The following is a 13,305-nucleotide window of genomic DNA, read 5'->3' as shown; positions in this document are numbered from 1 at the left end:
CGAGCAACCAGGTCAGTCATTCATACAAATAAAAAAACCTTTGAAATTAAATGTAATGCTTGCTAGCCTCTGCTCTGGCACCTAACATCCCTCACATTTAATGTCTGAAGACAGGATTGCTAACTTTCGGATCAGGAAAGCCCGAGTTCAAATCCTGCTTTAGACCCAGGTTGCTTAAGTTCTCTCAGCCTCTTCTCAGCTGTAAAAGTCCCCAACTTGGTGTGGTTGGGAAGACTGAGGTGACATGTAAAGAGCTACCACAAATCCTAAACCTATATATGCGGCATGCTAATAGCATTAGCTATTAAATTTATTTTCTTTTCCACTGCAATAACTTTTAGCTTTTTAAAATATATAATAGCATTTACATAGTACTTTAAATGTGCCATTTTATTTGATCCTTGAAAAGAACTTAAGAGGTGGCTGCTATTATCGGCCCCATTTTATATAAGGAAACAGGCAAACAAAAGTGACTTGCCCAACATCACGCAGCTTAGTTGTCAGAAATTTGATTTTGGGTCTTCCTGTCCTTCATCAGCATTGACCCAACTGGGCAATGCCATGATAAAATATGTCCACCTGCTCTCCTTCCCAGAGGACAAGAACCACCGAACAAAGACCAGTTGTGATTCAGCACTGCAATGGTGGGAGACATGATAAAAGAATGTTGGTCTAGAACTGGTTCTCAGCTATGGTAATGGGAAACGGGAAGTGGATTCATTGGGATCTAGATCTAGCTCCTTTGACTGGGGTGAGGGGATCAGATTCAGAAAAAGCAAACACATGTGAGATCTTAGAGAGAAGAGCCCTAACAACTTCTGGTGCTTGAGAACTGAGGATACTTTAATACAAGTTAGGCCTCCCCATGTGTCCAAATCCAAACTTCTCCAGCCTGACACACACAGCCTGTCTAACCATAATGTCTAGGACCTAGCACTGTTCTCATTCTCAGCCTAGCAACTCTTCAGACCCCATGAGATGGGAATTACAAAAGTGAGTGATGAAAGGAACCAGTCAAATACAGCCCCATTTTTGTGCTCTGAGTCAATCTATTTGGGTGCGGGCTGCAAATCTTAAAGGATATCAAATATATAGCAAAGAAAATGCATGCTGAGGTGACTTCAGAGGTCCAAATCTTTGATCTTAAGACTCTCCTAAGACCTAAAAAGTTGGTAAGTAAATATCTGGAAGGTGGGGAGACACCCTAAGAATGTGTATCTACCTTGGGAAAAGTCTAAGTGACCAATGCTGAAAGGCTCCGTCTTTGGAAACAGAACAATTAACTGTGAGATCAAATGTAGACTGCCTGCTTATATGTAGTAGAGAGGATTCTCATTCAGCCAGAGGTGAGACTGCCCTCTTACACCAAGCATCACCAGGTTTTAGAACATGAACCTCAAAATTGAGGGAATGGCTGAATAATTTATGGTATGTATTCATATAAAGAAATAATATCTTATTAAGAATTGATGAGCAGGCCGATTTCATAAAAGCTTGGACTTCCATGAAGTGATACTGAGTGAAGTGAGCAAAACATTAAATATACAGTAACAGCAAAATTATGTGATGATCGGTTCTGATAGGCTTAGCTATTTTAAGTAATACAGCAAAGAAAACTAAGTATTACAGCAAGAAAAATAGGCTTGGGATGGAAAATGCCATCCACATCCAGAGAGCTATATAGAGACTGACTGCAGATTGAAGCATATTACTTTTTTTAATTGCATTTTATTTTTCCAAATATATGCAAAGCTAGTTTTCAACATTCACCTTTGCAAATTTTCCTCCCCCTTCTCCCACCTCCCCAAGATAGCAAGCAATCTGATATAGGTTAAACATACAATTCTTCTAAACATATTTCTATATTCATCATGCTGCGCGAGAAAAATTGGATCAAGAGGGAAAAACCATAAAAACCCAACCAAGAAAACAGCAACAAAAAAGTTGGAAATAACTATGCTTTGATCCCTATTCAATCTCCATAGTTCTGGATGCAGATGGCACTTCATCACAAGTCTATTAGAGATGCCTTGAATCACCTCATTGTTGAAAAGAACCAAGTCCATCACAGTTGATTATCACATAATCTTGTCCTTGCCGTGTACAATGATCTCCTGGTTCTGCTCACTTCACTTAGCATCAGTTCATGCAAGTCTCTCCAGGCCTCTCTGAAATCATCCGGCTGAGCGTTACTTACAAAAAGTAATATTCCATAACATTCATATACCACAATTTATTCAGTCTTTCTCCAGCTGATGGGCATCACTAAGTTCAGTTTCTTAGGACTACAAAAAGAGCTGCCATAAACATGCACATTTGGGTCTTCCTGCTTTGATGATGACTTTGGGATACAAATCCAGTAGAAACAGTATTGGATCAAAGAGCATACTATTTTCACTTTTTTTGTGCTTTCTCATGATTTTCCCTTTTGTTGTGATTTTTCTTTTATCACATGACTAATATGGAAATATGTTTAAAATGACATATACTCTATATCAGATTGCTTGCTCTCTTGGGGAGGGAGGAAAGAAGAGAGGAAGAAAAAAACCTGAAACTCAAAATCTTACAAAAATGAATGTTGAAAACTATCTTTACATATAATTAGAAAAACAAAATACTATTGAGGGGAAAGAAAAGAACATGAGCCTCAGAAAATCATTGCTCTTGAAGGCAGAACCAGGAGTCTTATCCTCCTACTCAGGCAGTGAATCTCCCTTCAAAATCAGGGTGTCTTCAGCTTGTGTGTCCTCAACTTAATTTTGGGGTTAAGTGACTTGCCCTGGATCACGTAGCTGGGAAGTGTCAAGTATCCAAGGCCGAATTTGAACCCAGATCCTCCTGACTCCAGAGTTGGTGCTCTATGCACTGTGCCATTTAGTTGCCCCTTTGTTTTCTGCTTTCTGTGTTGGCAGCATGGTAGGAATTGGGGAGGAGGGCGGAAGAGTTATAGAAATGACTGTAACACATGAATATTGTAAAGATAATAAGTCCACCAGAGAGTCTTTCTGTTTAATTTATTACTGTCTGAAATCCAGTGACGCTGACACACACACACTCACCAGGGTCAGTGTCCCCTGTGGACAGGTGGACCTGGTGACTTTGACCTGTTGAATAAAATACAGTACTAGTAGTGGACGGCTACACACATGCATCCACAGTTTAAACTACAGTGATTCAATACTGCAACTGAAACAGTACTGCCAGAAAAAGAAAAAATAGATATCAAGTGTTCCCCAATTCATAATTCTTTTTTTTTTCCTTTTTAAACAGTTAATGCTGTTATAAACGCTACTGATGTCAGGACAAGGCAAGACACAAACAGTCCTACATCTTCTCTGCAGTATAAATATGGAAGATTTTTATACAATTTACTGAAGTCTGATACTACATTTGTTGCTACCCGTTACAGCTAAAGGAAGAGGGACTCTCTCGGGGGTCTACAGCGTGGAATGTCCGATTTAGTCTTCTTCACTGCCACTTCCTGAGCGATCCTAAAAAGTAGGGCACAAAGAAAGGCTGTTGAGCACACAGGCAGGCAGGCAGGGCCCTCAGGGGAACTGCCCAGAATCCGGGAAGCTCAGAGTACCACATCACTCTTGGGGTTGGAAGGGACTTGAAGATAATCTAATCCCACATCCTCATTTTACTGATACAAAGATGATGTTCAAAGGTCACTTAGCTGGAAAGCAGCTAGGATTGAGACCAAGGTTCTGGGACTGCACAGCAGTACTCTTGCACAAGATGCCACCATTCTAACCTATCCTTCCAGAGAAATGCACCAATCAGTGTCAGGAAACATTTAGTTAATTCTGATGAAGGGTAGGCTTCTATCTTTACTGGGAAATAGAATACTTATTTGATGTGTCCTAAGATGACTGCCTCGGATATTAGGCAGGATCTCACAAATGAGGGTATCTTGCAAACCTGTGGCATTGCTGGACTATCATATGCAGCATTTATATTCAGGACAGGCAGAAATACTGGTTAAACTGAAAATGTCTGTGTTACTATTAACAAATAGTAATAAATTAAACAGATTAGAATTTGTTTTGCTAATCCTAATTCCCTTAAGATTAGTTGAAATGCAACTGTGACATACATATGCTAAGATATTGAGATTTTCTTAATCTAAAACTTTCCTCACTGTTAAAAGTGGTTACTTTTTTTCATTAGAGGTTGTTAGCTCTTCCTAGTGGGCCCAAGTCTCAGTTTAATATAGCAATGAGCCCCAAAGGTTAATATTTTATTTATATTTTAAAGACCCTTTTTATCTAATGACACCTTCAGAATAGACAATGAAAGCCTAGGGGACATTACAAGAAATCCTAGCTTGAAAGTTACAGTGGAAAGTTATAGAAGCTTAGCCTGCAGGAACTGAAAAGAGGGACAAAAAAGGCTTAAATAAAAATAAATCAAGAAAAACTGTTGGTCAATATCAACCAGGTTGATCAAAGCTGCCTCTGCCTTTTTTTGCCAGAAACAGTACTGGGATGGGTTAGGATCAGCTATCCCAACATGGCAACTTTAGACAATTCACTACCTTGGAAGTGGGGGCTACTGAATTCTTTTTATTTGTATGTACACTGTCTAACAAGGAAGGAGGAGGTAGGGGAAGATGATAATGCTATGTTGGAAGACCATCATCCCCTCTCCTGAAACCCTCTGGGGTCAGTCATGGTGGCCCTGGTTTCTTTCCCCAGGTCTAGAAGTTGCTGCAGCTGTGCTGCTGCCCCACATCTGAGGATGAGTTGGGCAGTGAGGGCTGGGGTCCCATGAGGTCATCCAAGGTTGTTTCCAGTTATAAGACCCTACTCTATGGAATGTTAAAGTGATTACTGTTCTTGGTAACCAAAGTCTATACTAGAAAGGACCCAGGCTCTCAAACATAAATGTTTGCTGAAGTGGGGAGGGAATCTCTTTATAGGATAACTTCAGATTTAAGTACTTGACTTTTGCCCATGTTAAGTGTTACCTAGACAGGCATTTACTGTAACTCTCTGCCCCTTACTGCCTGTGAGTAACTTTAGGAAAAGCCATTTTAGCTTGCCATTCCTCAGTTTCCTTGGTTGTCAAGTGAGGGGAAGGACTAGGTAACCTGATGAGCTTCCTCTGGCTTTGGCCCCGAGCTAATGATGAGTTTGAAAAGCACGTGGCAGAGCATAGGGAAAGTGCACTATGGCTGATGCTCCTGCCAGACTGAACATGCACCCTAGGTTTCCCTATTACAAACAAGCTCCTCTGGTCTTTACCTCCTCCTGTTCTTCTTCGCTGTCATCGTCACTTACTACTGGTTTGGCTCGGGACCCCCGGCTGGTGCGTCTCCGACCCTTTAATCTGTCCTGTGCTTTCTCTTTTCGGCCAAGTTTGATCTTCACTTTGACAGAGCGAGCTGAAAAGGAATAACATGGAATAAGACTGGGGGGGGGGGATGGGGGGTGGGGTACTTGTTGGGCTCTGAGGACCAAGAGAAGAAAACTGGTTATAGGCTTAGAGCTTCCCCAAAAGCCTTTCACCTTACTCTCTTTTCCCAGCTTTCCGGCCTCCCTGAATCCCAGAAGTCAGGGTAAAAATCCACAAACCCACTCTTCTTCCAGGATAATAAAATAGGTGGTACTAAAAGGGCCTATGAGAATCATGAGACTTTCCAGGACCCCAAACTTGGGGGTTATCTACATTATGAAACCCATCTTCCCCCAGGTAGTGACACAAGAACTGGGATCTCCCCAATCCTCCCTACACAAGCCCTTCCAGTCTCCAGGCTTGTCACTCTCATGCTCCCATTTCCCCAGAGAGACTAAAGATATCTGGTCAGGATGCTCGTTACTACCAAGTCTGAAGCATCAAGGCAAACTCACATTCAGATTCAGATCCTTCCTCTTCCCCTTCTTCCTCCTCTTCACTTTCTTCTCCTTCGCTATCATCTTCTTTCTCAATTTTCTGTCTCACACTAGTGAAAACAGATTGTAGGACGATCGAGTCTTCATAAATCTAAGGGAAAGGGGAGTTGGGAGAGTGGGAAGGATGGAGAGTTGGAACCAAGCCAATCTGGCAGAATTTACAACACCTTTAACATGGGAATGTAGGGGAAAAAGAAATTGCATTATAACATTCACGAGAAAAGGGACAGAACTGGGAACATGAATCTGCAGAGTTCTACTGTATGTGGACATTTATGATCAACAGCTTTGAAAGAGCACATGCACCATTTTGGTAGGGTGAAATTTATTTTCTCAGGTCAGGGGGCAAATGGCCTAGATTTCACAAGTGTGGCCCTCTATCTTGGTGTAGATCACACCAGGAGACCAACAAGAAAAGTTAAAAATGCAGCCATGGTTGGTCTCAATTGTTGGACAAACGAAGGGTGGCTGGCTGCATCTAAAATTGGGGGATGGGCTCTTCCAACTGTCCCCTCCCAGATAGTAGTGCTGGATCTTTACCAGTGAGCCTTCCAGATTGAAGGTCTGGGCATTCTGACACAACAGCATCACATCCTTCTCTAGGTCATTGAGACTTCGGTACTTGTGGTTGCGGATCCGTTCCTGGGAAACGAGGGAGAGAGAAAAATGAGGGTCAAGACTTGGTATATAATGAAGCGCTCAAATGACAGAAAACCACCTCTTCCCCCAAAATCACCCTATATACCTCTAATCATTTAAAAGAGAACTGTCCAGGGAAAGTGGATAGAATAGTGGTCCTAGAGTTAGAAGGACCCAAGTTCAAATCTAGCCTCAGTCACTTGACACTTACTAGCTGTGTGATCTTGGACAATTCACTTAACCCTGACTGCCTCCTCCATGGGGGGGAAAAAAGGTAAACTGTCTTGTTGGAAAACTCAAATCAGTCTATTTCATAGGCCTTAAATCAGATCTTAACCCAGCACTTTCCATATTAGTATCCATATAAGTGCTAGCCACAGAAAAAACCCTATCTTCAGTCTCACCAGACCCATCTGAAGTCTTTGCCCATCAAGTTGGGGCTCCTCTGAAATGACCTTGCATGACCCAAGAAATAACAGGTCATGGCTAAGTCAAACAAGTAACAGGAGCAAAATTAAGGGACAGGAATAGGGGTGTTATTCAGGTTTTTTTTAGAATGTTTTATTAACAAGGCAGGACTGTGACTTCTAGCTTATAGATAAGAAATGTCTTTTCCTTAGCTGAATCTGGAAGGCAATGGTACCTTTATTTTCTTGAAGTCCACAGGTTTTCGGATGAGTTCGTAGTACTCTGGCAGTTCTTTTCGGGAAGGAAGCTGAATAAACACCTCGCTCAGCTGGCGTCCACTACTACTACAAAACAAGGGGACACACACCCACCAGGCATGAACTACCAGCTCAGGCAGGTACCCACCCCAAAGCAGGCCATTCCCCTCTCTTTCCCTGCCCAGGGCCCTCCTGGGGAGCACAAGCTGAACAAAACAAGCATAAGATGACCACAACGCCAGGGTTTCATACTTTCATTTCCAGGGTATGACCAATAGAAATTGGGAAGGGAGGGAGACGCCGAGACCTGGGCTAACTAAATAGCACAAAAGGAGGGAAGAGAATATGACAGAAACTGATACTGCTGGAGGAGAAATACAGTAGGTTTATGGTGGGAAAGGTGAGAGAATATGCACACTCAGATATATCATCCAACTCAAGAGATTTATGATTTTAATACAGGCACAGGTCATTTTGCTTGAAATATTAAGTAAAAAGTACAGTTTATTCAGACAAAAACCACAAACATAATAATCCACTGAACTTTTGAATGTTTTTATTTTTTGTTACAAATGGAGACACCAGTGGCTAGACTTCCACAGAACTGAGTATCTTATAGCTTCTTCCAGTTTAAGACAAGTAGGCAAACAACAAAGAACACAAGAAACCATCAGAATAAAGCAAGGAAGTTTTGTGTTCTAAGGGTGTTACAGGGTTCTGTCCACCATTGGGAAGGTAACAGCAAGTGCTTAGTTCCACAAAAGACACGGGGTGTCAATCATACTAATTCTTTAAGCTCACTGATCACACCCAGGCTTCTCAGAATCACTTTGAGTTGTCGGTATCAGCTACTTCTGAAGCTTCATGTGTATGACTGCCCTAGACTTCTGGTAAACTGAAAGTCTGCTCAAATTGAAATAAATTCCTCTACTCTTTGGTGTTTTTATTTCTCTTGACCTAAAGAGGAACTTACTTCTCCCAAACAAACTGTTTCATATGCTTCAGCAGCAGGTGAGAAATGAATCAGAAGTTACAAGTAGGACAAAGGCCCTGCCCACACTGTCAGGCAGTAAGTAATCCTTGGCCAACTATCTGAAAGAGGTATGGCTTTTTGCCAAATCTGTTAGCTTATTTGTAAAACAGTCCTTTTCAAATAATAGCAGCCATGCTTTAAGGTTTCTAAGGTGGCTTATAATTATCTCATTTCATCATCACAACCACCACATTGGACAAATACCATTTCATTTTGCAGATGGGAAAATTGAGGTTGGGAGCAGGTAAGTGACTTGTCCAGTGTCACACAACTGAACATAGAGTTCCCTGACTCAATCTAGCTCTCAGGTCATGATGCTAAGGATTCCTTTCTAAGACCACATGACCCAAGTGAGATTCCCACAACAGAATATAAAGAACACAGGAGAGCAACTGATTTTACTGCTACTTTGACCCCAATTTTTATCACTTCTCTGAGCCTCAGTTTCTTCCTCTGTGAAATGAGGAAGGGGAAATAAATAGTTGCTAAAGTCTTTTTTGCAGAGATGATTTAGTTTAAATCTGTTGCCCTTCTTTACTGCTTCAAATTTTGGAAATGAGATATACAGCAGCTTTTGACAACAAAAAAATCTTTCTTCAAAAAATCTTAAAAAAAGTTTTGGGATGTAATGTTCTTATACAACAATCATTCCCCAACAATAATCCTACCCCTATGTAGAACCATCTCTTACAAAGAGATCAAAAAAACCAGTCAAATCAAACTGTCCAATCTAGTGCCTATGAGGGGCCAAATGTGCTCGTCTGTGCAGAGGTGTGCCATTTCTTAGCAGAGAGCAAGGGAGCGTTTTGAGTTTCAGTCAGAGGGAATTGATGGGAGTCCCTGCAAGTATTCTGGATCTGGACACCTCTCAGAGTAGTCTTTCTGTTCACATGACTGTGGTCACCATGTCCACTGCTCTCCTGGGTTCACTCTCTTTACTTTGATTCAGTTCAAACAAATATTTCTGGGTTTCTCTGAATTATTCACATCCTTCGTTACTTAAAATGCAACAATATTGTCCATTAAATTTATTTACCATTTACAGCAGCATGTTAACAAAATTCTTTCCATTTCATAATAAATTCTTTCATGTGATTGTCTTTTGTACATAAATTGAAATAACTTACATTTATCTAATGTTTTAAGGTTCACATAACTACATTTTCTTGCATTTGGTCTTCAGTCCAAGGAAGTTAAGGACTATTATTGTGAGTGAGTCCCAGCCCATGCAGTTTGGGACTGAAGGTCCTCATTTGTACTAAGCAGGCTAACAAAGAGATCTCTTCATGTTCCCTTCTAGTTCTCAAGGTCTAGGAGCCTCTTCTTTTGATTACGTAAACCATAAAACCAGAGATTCTGAATAAGCTCAATGGTAATCCCAGTTATATCACCATTAAGTTAAAAAACAGGATGTTAACCCAAGTCTTCTGAGCCCAAAGCCTCTCTTTTCCACTCTGCTCACCCTGGAGCTTTTGGGTAGTTTCTCTGGCAAGACGGCGTCATCCAATTCAAGGCAGTCCCTGCTTGGGGTACCACAGGGAGCTCTGTGGCTGACCATCCTAAGGCATACCATTCCTTATGCTTTAAGATAGTTTACTATCCCAAACTATTAACTGTTTGTTAAAGATATTGGTAACCTTCCTCAACACCTCTCAGCCCTACTGGACTGTCCTGCCATTTGGGGGTAAGCTTGTTGCCTTTCTTGCTTGCTTCTGAGGTAGCAGCCACAGAAGGAACGAGGGTTCCATGCTTCCCTACTCCTTTGTTCATAGGGCCACATGCACTGTGGCCACAACAGGCTTCGCTCTCTCTTCGGGACCCTGACCTGCCCCTTCAGTTATCAAGGCTTCATCAGGCCTTGAGTCTAGTAGAAGACACCATGTTTTTCAGCCAGGATGTTCAGTACTCAAAGCCTCTATGAGGAAAAAGACTAGGGTGTTCCTATATGTGCTGGCTTCCTTCTGCCAGGGTTTGCGGGTACTTCCTATTGTTTTAGTGTTCATGCTTCTAGTCTAAAAGATATTTGGTTAGAGAGCGCCACCTTCTGGTCTCAGTCATTAAAAAAATTTATCTGCTTAAGCTGGATTCCCAGCTGCTACCATTGATTTGCTAGCAGACAATATGCCTCTTGCAAAAGCTCAGACCAAGGGCTGCTGGATTCCTGGGGAAGGGGGAGATTCTGCCTTCAAAGGGGGCAGCTGCTACGACTCCTCATGACTTGTTTGTAGCTGTTTGGCTGCAGATGATGCTGATGTCACAGAAGATGGAAGAATCAGACCAGACTGGACTTCATTAAGGTCGTTTTCACTTTTGACCAAGGAGATTTTAAAAAAATATTTGCAGAACATTTCTTAAAGATGAGAACAAGTCTGGCCATTTTAACAATATGGTGCAATTGGAAATGGCTCTTCCATAGTTCAACAGTTATAAGTCATGTTGTTTTGGGCTAGTGTGGAGAAGCTTCTACACATTACACACTGCTCGTCACTCTGCTGCAGAGAGAAATAAGAAACAAAAACAAAGAGCAGTTTAGTGGGCTGCTACCAACACTACACTACCTCAGAGACAATTGCTCAGAGTGACCGCTGGACTGCCCAGCAGCTCCAGGTCCTAGCCTAGCCACAAAGGAGGCTGGCAGGTGGGCTGCAGAGAGAGGCAGCTTTGCTACCAGATCAGTAAGAACAGGTTGTGGAAATGGGTTAAGGTAGAATTTGATGATTCTGAATTCAGATAAATATAAAGTCTTACCTTCCAAGAGCGAGGGCACTTTCAGGATCTATGTGGATTTCCAGGTCACAGGCTCAGGAAGTAGTTGTTTTCAACTTCTTTTCAACTCTACCCCCTTAAGACTTGCTCTGATGTTTCTCTGTCCTGCATACTTTGGGCAGGGCAGTAAGCTCCTGGCTTCTATCTCTACAGGAAATGCATGGAGGAATGGATGCTGATGCCAGCGTTCCCCACATTCCAAGCTGTTGCTCCAACCCTTTCTAAAGGCAAGTCACTTCCTCTTCCTGAGCCACAAGAACCCACCTCATGGTCAGTCCCTAACTCAAGGGCAGGCTGAGGAGGTTCATGGGCCAACAAGGTGAATGCTGGTGTCCCTGGAGGTCTGTGGGGCTTGTGCATGTCTATGAGACGGGACTATGTACTGTTAGAGAATGTTGCACTGAAATCTGCCTGCTGCACACGTTTAGGCCTGGCTTTTCCACATTCAAAAGCGATACCCCACAGTATTTATTCATCACAAACATTATATTTACTTCTTCCCCTTCTTCCTCTCTACTACCAAAGCGTGACTAGAAGCTTAGATCCTCCAAGGCCAGTGATAGGCCATATGCTGTCTGAGAACCAGACTAGCTAAGTGGACAGAGGTTAGAAATCAGAGTTGACCATCACATTGGACTTTTTTGGCCATGGTTAAGTTATTTATCTTTTACCAAAGTGTAGAAAAGGATATGACATGACCTAGGAGCATGACTATGCACAAAGAAGGAATCAGAGATCCTTCAAGTTGTTTCTTTCCCCCTGTAATCCTTGGTACTCCACATCTATATTATGCATGTAGAGAAACAGCAGGACAAAGAATCAAAATATAAACCTGCCCAGAAACTAATCAAGACTAGAACAAAAATAACAAGGAGACTGCTAGAATTGTTAACTCAGGTTTCTTGCTCAGATGCTTCCTTGTGGTTACCCTCCACTCACCCAGCTGAAAAAGTCTTCAAGTAGAGGCCTAGGGACACACTACTACTTGAGGACTACATTTACTAACTGCAGAGCAGCTCGTTGCTAGGAGTTAGGCCTTAGTGATCCTTCCAACAAAAATACAAACCCTTTGGGATTAGTTCCCTTCTGATTCTGCTATGTCAGCAATAGGAAAGGGGGCAGATCATAAGGATGATCAAAGGAGGTCCTCAGGAGAGTTGATAAACTAACAGAGAAACTGAGCTGGACCCACACTGACATTTTTCTAGACTTGTATTGGAAGATGTGCAATGATTATTTAGCAAGGATGAACACATGGACGGCCCAAGTGTCACACAGGTATCTAGGAAACACGAGAAGAACCAGAGGAACTAGATCTTCAGTGGAGTAATTACAAAAAAGCCTGGATAAATATCACACATGATGAAGAGACATGGGAGGGTGGAAACTTATGCCCTGGGAGTAAGTGTTCACAATGATAGGCTCATGGAGTCATCAACATGAAGTAATCTCATAGAAAATGCCATCCACATCCAAAGTTCTATAAAGACTGAATATAGATTGAAATATACTATTTTTCTTTTTTTGTTTGTTTTCTTTCTCATGGTTTTTCCCTTTTGGTCTGATTTTTCTTGCATGACACGACGAATATGGAAATTGTACATATTTAACCTATCTCAGATTGTTTGCTGTCTTGGGCATACAAAGTCTTACAAAAATGAATGTTGAAAGATATCTTTGCATATATTTGGAAAAATAAAATACTAGTGAAAGTTAAAAAAAAAAAAATTTCAAAACAATAATACAAACAATAATAAAAATAATAAAACAATAAATACATATGACCAAAAATAGTGATTTCCATATATTAGGAACTATATATATTACTAATCTTCCTAAGAGCCCCCATCTGGGTTCCTCCTCTATCAAACACCTTTGATAGCTTCCCTGTCCCTATAATATAAAATACAAATTCCTTAACTTGGCTTCAAAGGACTCCCAAAATCTGATCCCAAGTAAATCATGGGCAGAATCAGAGCCAAAGGAATGAGGTGTGATTCATCCTCACTGTCTTTTCTGCTACTGGTGCTATACTAAGAATGCTTTTATTAAGTCCACAGAGAATGAGTTTATTATATACTACAAAAAGTATATTGGGAACAAAAATTTAAAAGGATAACTGTGGGATCATTTTTATTTAAATGCCATCAAAAAAAGGTGAGACAATAATAACTGAATGATTTAGTGCTGTGTTTTACACAAATTATTCAATTGCACAACTCTAGGTTACTTTCCAAAAACATGAAGCCAAGTTCAGAGTTCAAATAACTGGCCTCTTGTCATAGGGGCAGAGCATTGGTTTGAA

At 41.3% G+C, this 13,305-nt stretch overlaps 1 protein-coding gene across 12 annotated transcripts in view; it reads right to left on the bottom strand.

The window, feature by feature from the left end:
- Window positions 1-2,999: 2,999 nt before the first annotated feature.
- Window positions 3,000-13,305, bottom strand: part of SMARCA4 (SWI/SNF related, matrix associated, actin dependent regulator of chromatin, subfamily a, member 4) — a 91,239-nt gene continuing 80,933 nt past the window's right edge. For 8 of the 12 annotated variants that reach the window (XM_031947554.1, XM_031947552.1, XM_023496549.2 and 5 more), the window contains 5 exons: window positions 7,180-7,288; window positions 6,438-6,539; window positions 5,856-5,988; window positions 5,250-5,389; window positions 3,000-3,491 (listed from right to left, as the gene is read on the bottom strand). In XM_031947554.1, the coding sequence (XP_031803414.1) occupies window positions 3,459-3,491; window positions 5,250-5,389; window positions 5,856-5,988; window positions 6,438-6,539; window positions 7,180-7,288 (517 nt within the window). In that variant the 3' untranslated portion in view covers window positions 3,000-3,458. Of the gene's footprint in view, window positions 3,492-5,249; window positions 5,390-5,855; window positions 5,989-6,437; window positions 6,540-7,179; window positions 7,289-7,740; window positions 10,727-13,305 lie in introns of those variants that run through there. The other 4 variants (XM_023496550.2, XM_023496551.2, XM_012541893.3 and 1 more) reach the window with 2 other exon arrangements.

Source organism: Sarcophilus harrisii, chromosome 1, assembly GCF_902635505.1.
Source record: "Sarcophilus harrisii chromosome 1, mSarHar1.11, whole genome shotgun sequence".
Classification (NCBI taxonomy): Eukaryota; Metazoa; Chordata; class Mammalia; order Dasyuromorphia; family Dasyuridae; genus Sarcophilus; species Sarcophilus harrisii.
The sequence above is the reverse complement of the archived record's forward strand: the minus strand, read 5'-3'. Positions and strand labels throughout refer to the sequence as shown.